We start from the raw sequence: 16052 nt of genomic DNA on the forward strand, positions 1-16052 counted from the left end.
ATCCATGGAGTTAATCAATGTGTACTGAAAATAGTTAGACAAAACACTTGTATTTGTACTGAGCATCTGTAGACTTTTAAAAACAGCCTTTGTCATTATTTCCTAAATAATATTACATTGCCTCTATTTATACAGCACCAGCCTTATACTAGGTATCATACAATAGTCTAGCAATAATTTATGGCTATAATTTAAAGTATCCTATATCAGTTCACAGGGAACCTTGAACACTTGATTCCCCCATCAGTGGTGGTGTCTTCAGGCATCTACAGGGTCTTCTGGACATAGGCCTGAGGTGACAGATGCAGAACCACAGAGTTTTTTCTTCATAGTTTTCATTGGTCCCTGTTTTGACATCAAGCTCTTTCCTCTTCCCAGTCCACTGAGAAGCAACAAATTATACAGCATGTAAGATGTCTTTGAAACACTCATGTGTTTGAAGACTTGGGCTCCAGATGGTGTTGTTGTTTTGAAAGGCCACATGGAACCTTTGGATACAGGACTAACCGGCATAGGGCCATCCAGGTAGGCTGTGAGGATTATGGTTCATCTGTCCTTCTGGTAAAGGTCTTTCTGCTGCTCTGTCTATGGAGATGTTAGAAGCTGTGTCCTAAGTTGCTATTTCCATCAACCTCTACCAACACACTTCCTGCTATGATGAACTGCATTCTCTGAACTGTGAGCCAAAATATGCTTTTCCTCTCTTCAGTTGTTACAGTCAAGAATGATGTCACAGTGATGAGGAAACTGTTTAATCCATCTTAAATCATCACAGTATAATTTAAATATGTATTTAAAACAATATGTCAATGCAAAGAAACAGAAATTAATGGCCATTAAAGGAAGTCAAATTACTCTACTCCAAGACTCTATGTACTTGCTATACAGTGTTTACTCTATGGTACTTTATCCAGAAATCCCAAAGGCTGGAAATGGTTTAGAAAATCAGCATTGAAACTTAGGAGAGTTTTTGTAAACCAACAACAACATTGCTGAGAAAGAAATTAGGAAATCAATCTAATTCTAAAGATATCATGTAATAAATTTAACCAAGGAGCACCAATGACAGAAATTAAGAGGAAACAAAAAAAGATATCTAGAGTTCATAGCTTGTAACAACCAATATTACTGAAATGTCTATAACATTCAAAGCCTTCTACATAAATGTTCAACACAATTTTCATGAAAATATTAGTGACATCCTTTATGGAGCTAAAACCAAAAGAGAACAATTCTGAAATTCATAAGGAACATTAGAGTCCTTTAATGGATAAAGCAACTTGAACAAATCTGATTGCATCATAGTAGTTGATTTCAAAATATTCTGGGAAGCCATAGAAACTCAATGACCAGAACACTGACAAAAAAATACATACACAAGCCAAAGTAATAAGAAAATAGATATAAACACACACACACACACACACCTACAGAAAAATGAATTTTTAACAAGGTGCCAAAAAAATACATTAAAGAAATGGTAACACCTTTGACAAACAGTGCTGATAAAACTGTATTATCTATATGCAGATGATTAAACCTGATCTCTAGCTCCTACTCTTTAAAAAGACTACACAAAAACAAACAGCAAGAAAATAAAAATAACAATGACAAAAAATAATCAAAATATATCAAAGTCCTAATGTAAGAAATTATGAAAGTAGTAGAAGAAAAGAGAGGTTGGTATGGGTTACACAACACAACCCTGTCTCAAAAAACAAACAAACAAAAAAACCAGCCAAGAAAACAAACAAAAAACAAAAACAAGAAAAGGGTAAGAGAAAATTCAAATTTCAAATTTTTAGAAAATAGATAACTTCCAGGGGAGGATTGGGACACCAACCCAGCCACATAACCTTATACCTACAGTCTGTCCTGCCTATGGGATGTGCTAGATTAAAGGTGGAATAGAGATTGTAGGAGTGGCCAACCAATGACTGGCCCAGCCTGAGACCCATGCCTCAAGAGTGACCCTACCCCTGACAGTGCCTGGAGTGCCAGGACCTAGAAGGCAGATAGTCCAGAGACCTAGGATAGAACCAAACATTACTGGAGGGAAAAAATAAGTCAATGGAATGATGCCTAATGATATTCTGCCTATACTCATAGATTGGTACCTAGCCCAAAAGTTGTCAGGGAGGTATCATCCGGCAACTGATGGAAACAGATGCAGTCCCACAGTGAAACATTAGGCTGATCTTGGGGAATCCTGCTGAAGAGAGGGAGGAAGGGTTGTAGGAGCCCAAGGGGTCAAGGACATCACAAGAAAACCCACAGAAACAACTAACATGGGCTCATAGGAGCTTACAGAGACCGAACTGACAGCCAGCGAGCCTGTATAGGACTGACCTAGGCCCTCAGCATCTATGGGACAGTTGAGTAGCTTTGTCTTGTTGTGGGACTACTAATGGTGGGAATAGGTGCTGTCTCTGACTCCTTTATTGGCTTTTGGGATCCTACTCCTCATAATGGGTCACCTTGCCCAACCTTAACACAAGGCAAGGTGCTTTGCCTTACTACAGCTTGATTTGCCATGTTTTGTCAATATCCATGGGAGGCCTGCCCTTTTCTGAATAGAAACTGAGAAGGAGTGGATGAGAGGTGGGGAGGCAGAGGGGAGGTGGGGGAGGGACTGGGAGGAGAGGAGGAAGGGAAAACTGCGGTCAGGATGTAGAATAAGTAAGTAAATAAGTAGGTAAGTAAGTAAGTAGTAAATAAATAAATAAATAAATAAATAAATAAATAAATAGAAAAATAGAAAAATAGATAAGTGATAAGATCATCAAACAAAAATATAAGTGTGACATGTGGAATAGCTCCCTGTAAGTTATTTGTACAGAGTGGTCCAGAGTCCCCTAAACAGTATGAGTCCTCCAAACAAGGTCTATTGCTAATGTCCTTGATTGCCCACCCAAACTAGATCACAAAAACCTTGTTGCTTAAGATCCCACACACTTGGGTTGCAGAATACTGAAAAACCAGGGTGGATCTACGCTGGAATTTCCCCCCTTCTGGCTAGCTTTCACAGCACTGAACCCTGCTACTCAAGTTGTTTGAGGGAAAGAGCCATCAGTAGTTCTACTTAGATGCTGACCCCATGAGGTACAGTAATGACCTGCCTGGTAGGAAATGTTCTCCAGCATGATCTGTTGTGATTATTATGGAGGTAACCAGTAACCAAACACATTCTGACCATTGGATTATGATCAAAAGGTCATGGCTGGGAGAGTATACATAGTAGGGGTAAATTTACTACTACTGTCTTGCTAAATGGTCATGGTGTCAGTTTGCCTTCTAAGTATTGGTTTATACTCACAGATTAGTGTTTCTCTCAACTCTCATCGTTTTGCAATGGGTGTTAGTTAATGCGGAGACTCAAAACTGGTAACAGTGCTGAAAATAAGCACCCACGGAGTGTCCCTAAATAGGGCATCACTCTCTCCCAGGCTCAGGGAACATTGTGTGAGAGAGGGCATAGGGAATGTACAAGTCAAAGGTTGGAGAGGAAATGTTGTGAATCATTTTCCTTGTTATTATGAATAGAGCGGCAATAAACATCAACATGCAAGTATATCTGGGGGTAGGATGAAGAATACTATGGTTATATGGCTGCTAAGAAGTAGTCTAGTTGGATCATACGGTCATTCTCTTTCTAACATTTTTAAAAGCTCCACACTGATATCCACAGTGGCTGTACCAGCTGATACTCCCATAAACTATAAATAAAGGTTCCTCATTCCCAAATTGTCACTCACATTTGCTGTCATTTGTTTTCTTGATGGTAGCCATTCTAGTGGAGTGAGATGGAATCTAAAGCAGTTTTAATGTCTGTTTTCCTGCTGGCTAAGGATATTGAACGCATTTTAAACCATCTCCTGGCCATTTGTATTTCTTCTTTTGAGAACAGTCTGTTCAGTTCATTGGCATACCTACTGGTGGCAAAGGTTTATTCTTTTATTTTTTTTCTATTTTGCTGTTCATTTTTTCCTTCCTATTATTTGAAAAGACCTTTGGAGTGTGTATTAATTTCTAGATGATCCTTAAAGTAGAAAAGGAAGGTTAATTTCAGTCTTTGAAATATGTAGATGGATGGAAACTCTCTAGGCACTGAGTGATATCTGGAACCTTCAAAAGACAAAGCATGATCTTTATCTGCATATATACACAGCCAACACTATTTTTGAGTACTTTCTTTGAACATCTTGGTAGAAGGTCTTACTGATGGGCTGTCTTTATAGTGTTTCCATACATAGGTCAATTAAAAATCACAAAGTGGAGTTTTTGCTCAACAGGCAACCTAATACATGAAATATCCAATTCCATGGGCATTTCATTACTTATCTCTTACTATTTAAGATGACATTCACAAAATAAAATCAGTAGCTTTTTATTAGTTGAGAAACCCATACACACATATAATGCATTTTGAACAAATACACCCCCATTTCCTCCCCTTCAACTCCTCCTCTATTCCCCAACTACTTTCTTCTTCCTAAAGAACAAAACAAAAATAAAACCCAACAAAACATGCATGAGTATAGAACCATCCACCAGAGCAATTATAGTTTATAAGGGGCTCCATTCCTGAAAAAAACTGACTCTCTGTCTCTATCTCTATCCATCCATGCACCTGTCTGTCTATCTATCTATCTATCTATCTATCTATCTATCTATCTATCTATCTATCTATCCTCTTTCTCTTTCTCTGTATGTATGTCTCTCTCCATCCCTCCCTTCTTCTCTCCATCCCCTCATGAATTGTCAATAATTCTACAGCTAAGGGTAGAACTTCATGAGCTCCTCTCTCATTTTAGGGGAACAATTTTGTCATTTAGGATATTCACAATACCATACAGCAGTCACTGCTGTAGATCCAAGACATTTTTTCAACTCTGAACTACACCTGTCCCCACTGCCCAGTCAGGATTCCCCTCTTGTTTCATTCTGCTTTCTCATTACTTATCTATTTTAAGTAGTTCTTAATGGTAAACTCAGTAATATGTGACTTCAGTGTTGGCTTTCTCTCATTTAGCATGTTTATAAGGTTCAGCTTCATTTCTGTACATATCAATACTTTTATTTATATTCTTAAATAATAGTCTACTGTATGCCAAACTGCCTTCTACTCATTTGTTGAAGGATATTTGAGATTTTTCTACCATTTGAATGCTATAAATATTTATAGACGTATTTTCAGTACCTGTTTTCCATTTTTCATGGTTATAAACTTTGGAGAATATCTAGGTTGTCAAGTTTTCTTAACACAACACTTTATTAGTTTTCTTAATACAACAACTTTTTTAGTACACAACTAAAGAGAGTGTTTACTTAGGTTGACACAAACACGGATTATTTCTCAACATAAACCATGCCACATTCTTTACATATGCAGCAGGAGTGTCTCAGTCTTTTTACCACATACTTTTGGTGGATACATGGATGGATGAATGAATGGATGAATAGATAAATGGATAGACATAGTCAAGATTAATTAAAATACATATAAGTTAGTAGATGAATGGAATACAGTTATAGTAGACATACTAACTAAAATATACTGTGACAAGTCCAATAAAACCTATCATTCACATATCAGAAAAATAAAATGCAGTAAGAAAAATTAAAATGTGTGTTCATTCTGACATAGAAAACAAATGGGGAAAAATTTGTCAGGACTTAAAACCAGAGACAAGAAATGTCCTGAATATATCATGGCATCCAGTTGCCTAGAATTAATGTACTATCAAATAATAAGCCTATAATTCTGATCATTAAGAATCAAATGGTTTCACTGTTGATAAATTAGTTGATTACCATATAAAAGAGTCACAGCTTACTAACTAGCAGTTTGATTGATAAAGACAGATATGTTTCAGGACTTTCATTATAAAATGTAAAACCCAAAGAAGGGACTTTGTGGAAGAACGATTGTTTGAGTACTTTAAGAAACAATTTGAAAATGAAGATACAAAACAGGAAATATTTTCAGTGAACTGCCAAGTCTCCTTTGTCTTTTGAACAGCAGATGTTCTTCTTAATCTGTGTAACCATTTTGAGCTGTGAGAAATTTCAACACTAGAACATCTTTCCCCGTAATATTCCACATTAGTATTCCCTGAGCAATCCCAATGTTCATTAAGTTCTGCTGTTTGTTAAATGGGATTTTAATGCATTTAACAGTTTTAAGTGTTACCCATGAAGAAGGCACTGTTTCCTCCCGCTTCAACACGGTCATTTGCTTTCCTTGATACCAGGCTGCATTCATTTAAATACAAAGTATTGGCAGCAACAAAGTACTGAATGCTGAAAAATGAGGAACTCTCCAAGGTTTAACTGATTCTCCTTATTATGACTTGAAAATACAGATAAGATGATGGATGGAAAGAAGAGACATGACTACAAGTTACTATGGAAAATACTCAAGTCAAATCACATGCTGTCCTGTTCATTTATTTCTGTTTGATTGCATTTCTCAACAAAGTTGGCTAAGTCATGGTACCCCAAAACCACCAAAACTATGTGAAACAACAAAACTCCTGTGGTCTTAAAACTCAGTTAAATAACCCCTCTTTTTTCTTCACACATTTTTCTTAAAGACTTTCATTTCATTCAACTTAAAAAAATGTAACTTAGGGACGACTACCACGGAATTTTTTTTTTTTTTTTGCTAGTAAAATATTTTATGCTGTTTTGCATTTGTTGAAACCTAAGGCAGTGAGTGATTCAGCATCCCCTCCTAACTGGGTCTGGCTATGTAGGCTTTGGATCCCAGCTCTGAAGGCTGAGAGGCAGGAACAAAGCATGTTCAAGGCCTGCTGGAGCCACTGAAGGATGCAGAGGCAGCCAGGACAACTTAGCAAGACTATGCTTCAAAATAAGGAATGAAAGAGAGCTGGTCACTGCTGCAATGCCCAGCTAACACAGGAGAGGCCATTTCAGTCACCAGGACAAGTCCCCAGCCTGTGCCCCATGGAACTTAGCTAAGACCCTCTCATTAGAGGTGACTGATCATTTCTACCTCATTGCTAATGAGGCGACAGATGATCTAGTGATCCAGGTGATATCCAAAGGAGTTTCTGGGAAAGAATATCTCCACTTCAAACGTGTGTGTGTGTGTGTGTGTGTGTGTGTGTGTGTGTGTAATGTTTATATGTGATGTATATGTCTGTGTGTGTGTTATGTGTATATGTTGTGTGTGTGTTGTATGTAGTGTGTCTATGATATGTGTGTATGTGTGGTGTGTGTGTGGTATTATGTGTGAGTGGAGTGTGTGTGTGTGTGTGTGGTGTGTAAATATGGGGGAGTATATGTTTGTGTGGGAGGATGTGTATGTCTGTGGTAAATGTATGTGTGGTAATATGTGTGTGTGTGGTATGTGCATGTCATATATGTGTGGTATGTGTGTGTGGTATGTGTATTTTTGTTTGGTAAATTGTGTAGTGGTGTGTGTGTGTGTGTGTGTGTGTGTGTGTGTGTGTGTGTGTGTGGTGTATGTGTAGGGTATGTGTTTGTATGTGATATGTATGTGTGTGATGTGTACGTGTGGTATTTGTGCATGATGTGTATGGTGTATATTTGTATGTATGTGTGGGGTTTTGTGTGTTAGATGTGAGTGTGTATGTGTATGTATGTTTGTGGTGTGTGTGTGTGTGTGTGCATGTTTGTGGTGTATGGTATGTTTTTGTATGTGAGCAGGGGATATGTATTTGTGGTGTGTGTGTGGTGTGTGATATGCATGGGGTATGTGTATGTGGAGTGTGTGTGTGTGGTGTATGTATATGTAGTGTGTGTGTGTATATGTGTGTGTGCATATATGTGTGCTATATGCATGCATGTGAGAATGTGTAATGCTTAGGGGTCAATGCTGGGTGTCTTCCCCAATTTTTCCCCTGCTCATTTTCTAAAGCATGATTTGTCAAGCACTAAACCTGGAGCACATCAATTTTGCTAGGCTGGCTGTTCAGAATGCGACAGGTTCTCAGCTGTCTCTACCTCCAGGGAGCTGGGGTTACAGGTGACAGTTGCCCTGTCTGGCATTTTACCCAGGTGCTGGGGACCTAAACTTAGTCCTCATGCTATGTGTCAAACAGTGCACTTACTAAGTAAGCCCTCCCCTCAGTCATTTTGATCCATGTCAAGTAGGAGGAATAAATGAGAGAATGTGATGGTGTTCCAGGCATTTCTAAAAACATAAAATGCTAAATAAAATTCCACCTCTTTTTCTTAGTCCTCCAAGTGCACAAAGTATTTACTCTTATTGCAGCATATCTTATATTATTGTAAATAGGTGCATCTTGCTTTCATTCTGGATTATGCTTTCTTTGAATTTAGTACCCCACATAGCATCCCAACATGGGCTGGTAAATCAGATGCTATATAGGCATTGTTCTCTCACCTCATCTTCAATCTGGAAATTTAGATATTGTTTCTGCCAGTTTACATGGCAGATAACTGAGATTTAGACAATGCACATGCAAGATGCTCAGTACATGTTTGTAGACTGAATGAGTCCAATATTTATAATTGAACATTGAGAGATGCTTAAAGACCATGGGAAGAAATGCCTGCAGGCTTAAACCTTGGCTCTGCTTCTCACCAAGAGCAAGATGAAAAGTGAGTTATTTAAATCTTTTTAAGTCCTGGGGTCCTTGTCAACATATTTCTTTAAAATATGGTCACCTGTAAAGTTCATTTCAAATGTAGACAGAAGGTATGTACTCTTCAACTCCATGTCTCTTATTACCAAAGATGCTCTGGTCATGTGTTTTTTTCCTAGATATTTTATAGTACAAACTCTGTCAAATTCTATTCAATACAAAACTCCTAAATTCACTAGGAAATTCACAGTTTTAAATATCTCAGTTTTAGAAGGTTCTATATGAGGGCGAGTTCAAGGGGTATGATATACTTAAATCGAAATTATTTATGAAGCTCATCAATATGTATAACTGCTATATGTCAAATAAAAATATTTCTAAGTGGTACTAGAAAGATGGATCAGCAGTTAAGAGCACTGGCTGCCCTTCCAGAGGACCTAAATTTGATTCCTAGTACCCATAAGACAGCTTACAACTGTTCGTAACTCCAGCTCCAACTGAACTCTGTTCTGGCTTCTAAAAGCACCAGATATGCATGTGTGCACTGATATACTAACAGGCCAAACATTAGCATAATAAAAATAATTAAGAATTTAAAAATATTTTTAAAGAGTCTGCATTGATAAAGTCACAACCACCTTGATTCTGCCTTAGTAGCAACTCCAAATTCTGGTAGCTGACCCAAGCCGATGAGAGGATTCCCAAAAGTCTACCTTTCTTCAGAAACTAGAAGATCAAAACAACCAAGGTGCTGACCTCCATGTGCTGCCAGAATTCCAGGTTGTTTATCTTCTGGTTGCTGAATAAACTCTAGGAAGTTTCACACTGACAGTTCAATGTTCCTCTTCCTGGGAAGATGTTCATTACTTTGGTTCATATTACATTGGCTAAACCACTTCATCTCCCCTCAGGAGTCAAGGGAAATGTGACATCCCCAAAGGAATAGAATTTGGTGAACTTCAACAATATCTATTGTAGGGTCAAAAGGAAGACAATTTATTTACATTTTTGTTATTTGTGGTGTGTGTGTGTACATATGAGTATATGTATGAATGAGTATACACGTATAGCCAGAGGTTGATATTGGATGCTTCCTGGACAGATATCCACTTCATATAGTGAGTCAACGTCTCTCACTTGAATCTCTAGGTCATAAATTTGGCTAATCTAGCTTGTTTTAGGGACCGATCCCATCTCCACTTCTTAAGACAACTCACCATGTCCACCTGGAATTTATGCGGATGCTAGGTATCCAAACTGTGTCCTGGTGGCTTCTATGGCAAGCACTTTACCTACTGTTCCATGCCCTTGTGTTACATTCCTTAAAAAATAATACATATTATGTTTTTCTCCTCGTTTTACTAAATATGGCCATAAAGAGGGTATCAGTCAGCTATACTTAGTTTTTCAGCATTCTGGATAAGAATGGCAGCAAGCATTCTCACAGTTGTGGAAATAGCAGAGTGTAGCACATTCTAGATGTCTCCAAGCCTAAGTGATGTTTAGAGAAAGTATAATCACATGGAATGAGATCAGTCAGATATAAAGACTTCATATTTGTGAGCTGAATTTTTGTTAGAAAAGTGTTTCAGCAATTCTCTAATTCCCTTCCCAAAGTGACCTTTTGAAGTGGGCAAGGCAATTGTCTTCCTTATTTCAGAAATGAAGAGACTAAAGTACAAAGAGGTCAAAGCCATATTCATGTTTACAGCCATTAAATAGCTGTGTTGGAAACAGAAGTCAAAATCCTTGACCTACAGCTCAGTTTTCTATCCAATTCCACCTAACCATGTAACTGGGCAACCCTAAGCCCATTTTGCTGAGATAACTACCCTTCAGTGAGTCTAAATATGAATTGTTGTTGCGATACTTCAATTTTCTTGCACTTGCACACAAAGCAGTATCCAACTCAGAAGCCTCCTGTGCAAGACAAGCTGAAATCAATTCAAGCAATGTTTTACAAATAAGACTAAATCTACTGGTAGATCAGAGTTAATCAAATATCAAAAGCTAACAGATTCGGGATTCATGGTGACTTTCCCTCTCCTAGCATGGGCTGGAGCTTCAATCTGACATTGGCTCCACCTCTTGGGCCACAACACTTCAGTAATAAGGGTGGCAAAGAGCAGTCACCTTCTTGGAGCAGTTCTAAGTCAGTTCACATGGTCACACTCCATGACCACATTCACAAGTTCAGAGAGAACCCCATAAGGATTTAAATGAAACCAATGACTTTAAGATGGGTTAGACGCTGAAATTGTCTGACATAAATCAGGAGGGTGTCTTTGAATTAACTAGCCCGAGAAGCAATTCGACAAAAATAAATAAGCCCTCCAGCTACTTTTTGTCAATTTGGTTGTCATTCACTTTCAAAGCTGGAGGACTCATTTCTTTATACTGTTTAAACATCATGACAATCTCTATTTACTAAATGGGGAAAAAAACATAATTAATTCCTAAGTGCTGCATCTCATCTTTATAGCACTTTAACCCAGCTTCTAGCAGAATTGCCTATGCAAAAGAGGCATATTGTTTGGCAACGGTTTTGTTTATGAACCTGCAGCTCCCTCCTTTGGGAAATGGTAATGATGATTGTACTTTGCTGAAATATTACAAGTGGAAGACAAACTCGGCAGCACTAGCAAATAATGGGGGTAGAAACTGCAACTGAAAACCCCAGAGCAGGGGATATTGCTCTGAATCAAGCCATACCAGTTGTTGTCAGTGTGGCATCAAGCTTGATCTTCTAACTTAATCTCATTGAGAATGAAGGTGCAATAATATCTTGTGTTATTATCTGGATTTTATTTTTAAAAAAAGGAGGAAAATCATATTCCCATATATCCGAAATAAAAATTTTATGAGACAAAATATCATTGTTTCTAAAATAATAAACATAGAGACTTCTCTCTGTGATCAAATTTGGCTCAAGTCAGGGTTCTCTCTTTATAGCACAATATATAGAGACTAAGAAGGAACTAACTAGTCTTTGAAAATATCCAAGTTAAAGCAGTTCATCATTTTAACCACAGCCCTTGTGAAAGTGGGATGAGATAGATACTATTATGTGCACATTACACTTAAAATCAAGATTCCACAAATACCAATCACTTGCCAAGATCAACAGAGCTAATTTAAGCTCCAAAATCTCCCACTCTTTCCTTTAAACCATGTGTCTGCTACAGTGTCACAGTGTTTTATAAAGGGGTGCATAATAATGTAAATGAATAAGCTTGTATTTCTTATTACAATCCAGATACTATTAGAAACAAGTTAATTGCTTAATAGAAGAAAATATTTTATAAACCACTTTCTGAATATGAGCAGCCTGGAATCACATATCTCCAGCACTTCACCATCTGAGCTGACATAAAAGAAACTGTCATTTTGTTTCTCAATAGAAAGTTACTATCACATGATCTGTCAAAATTGCAGAGGATTCTCCGTGTTAAAAGTCCCATACATTATTCTCAATATTTAAAATTTAAAGGCTGCATTCTAGATTACCTTCTAGAAACCAGAACTTACGCTTGTCTTTTAATTGAAGACACAAAATTAGACCTTTTAAAATGTACTTTTCTGGCACACTTTTGTTTGCCCCAGATACACATATGAACATTGGGAGATGGAGTTCTAGATCTTACCTGAAGATGGCATCCATCCCCAAGTTGTATGTGATTTGTATGAGGACTCTCTCCAAATTCACCAGCACGGTCATAAAATCTTTTCTATTGACTGGTAAGTTTGTTCCATGTATAGTAAAGGATTCTTCTTTGAGTGGTAACTCCTCAGTGTGTTCTTCAGTTGGATCTAAATACACCTCCTTATAGGCTGTGCTGATTCTCAAGTTATTTCCCTAAAGGGAGGCAAAAAAAGAAAGTATACATAGATAAAATTGCAAGAAATTTACAAAATTTATAAAAGTTATCTGAATTTGGATTCTCTACTCCAGATTATCCTCAGGAAGGTTTTAACTTAAGGTTGGCTTTCCCCATCATTTAGCATACTTTGGTGTACAAGAATCAAAGACAAACCAATGTGAAGATCAGCCTTCATCTCATATACTACATACAAAATCTACCATTATGAGTTTTGCATGAACTAAAATAATAGATATCATATATATATGAATATATATATATGAATATATATATATGTTACAAATAGTTTGGTTTTCTACAAGCATGCAAATATCCTGTATTTATGGCAGAGATAAGAATTACAGGACATTAGGCAAGGAAGTTCCATTAATATATAAGTTAAAATATTTCTGACTTCTATGTAAGAATAGATCTGCACAGTGATGTTCAAAGTAGGAGAACATCATCATAAAAATCATTTAGGTTTACTTAGGACATTCAAGTTACCTTTCTTCATTTAACATTTTAATAATACATTATCTCTCAACCTTCATGTTTAAGAGAACTCCCTTTATCTTCAAGGAATTCCAAGATACTCATGCAGTTTTGTGTTTATATGAAGTCTAAACCACTCCATTTGGTTCTGGAAGAAATTGGTTCTGAGGGAGCAATGCTGCCATTCTGTCATTGACCCATAAGCAAGGAAGACTTGAGGCAAGAACAGAGCCTAGAGCTCAATGAGTACCTTCTATTTGGAGCCACTAACACACATGCATGTGTGTGCCTATGGGTATATGTATGTGACTACAAGGGGGCTTTTCCACTATGGCAGTGCAAGGAAGTAAGACAGGGCTCTAAGCCCATTACTGCACCCAGCATTTAGAATTGTGCATGGTCTTCTAGTTCCCAATAGCAGTTTCTCTTGTATATTTTCTTCCTAAAGTAAGATTTTCAAGTCAAGGCTTACCAATGGCTCAACAAGTAAGTTACTTTCCCCCTTTCCTTTTGAAGACATAAACAAAAAATCAAACCATGAAATCTACAATATAATGTATTACATAAATTAGTATTGACCTAAACACATGGATCATATAACCTTATAAGTGCAGAAATATGATCATGTTTTAACTTTCAGTTTCAAAATGTTTCTAAATAGTCTCCTTTGTCATCAGAACCCATTCTGGATTTTTTTTTAACATGGTTCAATGTCAGCCAATCAATTAAAACAGTGTGAGTTACCTCAGGTGACATGAAGATATTATATGGTTGCACAGTGACATGCTTATTTTGGTACCTGTAAGATAATCATCAGCTGAAGGATTTTTTCTGTGTCTTCTTCCTCTTCTTCGAGGTCATATGAGATGGTAAATGTCAATTGTCCTCCTACAGCTGGGAGCTAGAAGAGAAGAGATGTATGATCATTTCAGCATAAGAGATGGTTTATGGAACCATCTTTTATGTACTATTTTAAAACCCTTTTATTCTTCTAGAGGGCAATATTTGGAAACAGCAGCAATAACTGGGGTGCAGAGTGGAGACGATAGACATTTCTGTAGAAGTAACCTTTATATGAACCTTTGCCCATCAACAGCAAGCTTGAGATAGATACGAATTCATTGTTTACTTCTCCAGTAATGTAGGCTTGATAAAATAGCATAGATTCTATGTAATCAATCACAGATTTCCCTGTCATCTTCTTAGTCCATGGTTTGAGTTTTAGAATCCCCCAACAGAAGGATCAGTATCAAACTGGACAGTTTCTATCCATCCCTATGTTTACTTACATTCTGTGATTCTGAATACATTCAACAAAGACATTCTTCCATTTGAAAGGCACTTTACATAGACCATGAGCTAAGCTAAGAAACATTATTGGTCAAAGAAAAATAAAGGTTAGCTGCAAAATTTACATGTAAATTCAATCAGAACTACCTGAGAAGGTTTACTTTTGCTTATGTAATCAAGTAAGATAGTTTGGATGAATGTTATTACCCCTTTTTCATTAAGCAAATTTCATTTCTTCTAACATATGCTTGATGCTTACATTTTCTGACATTGACATTAACCTTGTAAAATATATTTTTCTACTAGAACACAAGATCATTTTATAGGGCAAGTATCAAAACTTGATCTGTGAGTGACAGAATCAATGCAAATGTTGGAGCCCCTTAAAAATTCCACACTGGCACTGTAAACAAAGACATTCTTAGAACAAAGCTGATGATTTGTATTCTGCTGCTAGCTTTGTGCTGACATGCAGAGCCCAGCTTCTCTGACCTGGGCTCTCTGTGTGTCCTTTCATGGCAGACCTTGACCAGAAGGCACTTCCTGGGAAGGCAGTGGATGGAGGAGAAAGAGTTCTGATCTCTTGGAAATGTCCCATAGGGGCCACGCAGAGCTTGCTATGGCTCATTAAACAGGATTTTACATTGCAGCTCAGCATTGGCTTAGAAGAGCTCATTACATGGTGCTCTGGAGGCACTGAAATTCAGAAAACATTTATTCCGTTGCTCCTCTGAGAAATGTGCTACTCTAATGTCTTTTATATATAAAATAATACATATCTGTCTGAACAATAACACTTGGCATTATTATAAGTAATGGGGGATGAATCTGTATACCAAGGTTTTGGCTCTTTTAGAATGAGCATTGAACTTTTCACATAGCCAGCTCACTCAAATCAGCTAGACATCAGTAAGAGGCTAAAAAGGCTGCAACTGGCTGGGCGGTGGTGGCACGCGCCTTTAATCCCAGCACTCGGGAGGCAGAGGCAGGCGGATCTCTGTGAGTTCGAGGCCAGCCTGGGCTACCAAGTGAGTTCCAGGAAAGGTGCAAAGCTACACAGAGAAACCCTGTCTTGAAAAACCAAAAAAAAAAAAAAAAGGCTGCAACTGATTTTTATTAATATCTCAAAGAAAACTGAATTATTTAGTGTTTTCTAAATAAATAATATACAGTAGGATGTAGACATTAAATATCCAAATTTAGAACTTAGGCATAGACTGAGGTAATGGGAATTTGGACTTTAGCATGTGAATTTTAGGGTGATGCAACTGAACCCAGAATTGTATGCTGGGGGATGTCTTTCTGTATGTTGTGAATATGTATGGTTCCAATTAGATAATGAGACAGGCAGGGAAATCCAAGGAGAGAGATAGGAAAGAGAAAGGCAGTTTAGGGAGATGCCATCCCACCATCCAGGGAGCAGCATGTAATAGCACACAGGTAACGCCATGGAACACATGGCAACATATAGATTAATAGAAATGGGCTGAGTTTAGTTACAAGAGCTAGCTAGCAAGAAGGCCATGGACATACAGTTTGTAATTAATACAAGCCTCTGTATATTTACTTAGATCTGAGCAGCTGCAGAATTGCGGGACTGGGCAGGACCAAAGAAAACTCTTGACTACGTTTGGCAGTCCAATGTGTTGGCTGGACTTTCTACCTAAAACTTGAGAGAACTTAAAAAGATATTCTAAAATTGAGCTAATAACAGCTTCCTATTTCATGTCTCATACAGGCCGAGATATAGAGATGCCAAGGTACAGAGACACTGGGTATTTGAGCTTGAGCTCAGCATGGCGAACTCCTA

The 16052-nt window shown here is 37.6% G+C and overlaps 1 protein-coding gene across 1 annotated transcript in view; it reads right to left on the reverse strand.

Moving 5' to 3' along the window:
- Lama2 (laminin subunit alpha 2) overlaps positions 1 to 16052 on the reverse strand; it is a 571484-nt gene that overhangs the window by 244773 nt on the left and 310659 nt on the right. The window contains exons 13-14 of the mRNA XM_052751249.1: positions 13752 to 13853; positions 12242 to 12453 (exon numbers count right to left, since the gene is read on the reverse strand). Of these exons, the coding sequence (XP_052607209.1) occupies positions 12242 to 12453; positions 13752 to 13853 (314 nt within the window). The remainder of the gene's footprint in view (positions 1 to 12241; positions 12454 to 13751; positions 13854 to 16052) is intronic.

The sequence above is a fragment of the Peromyscus californicus genome, unplaced genomic scaffold, assembly GCF_007827085.1.
Source record: "Peromyscus californicus insignis strain IS unplaced genomic scaffold, ASM782708v3 Scaffold_22__1_contigs__length_63687245, whole genome shotgun sequence".
In the NCBI taxonomy this organism is placed as follows: domain Eukaryota; kingdom Metazoa; phylum Chordata; class Mammalia; order Rodentia; family Cricetidae; genus Peromyscus; species Peromyscus californicus.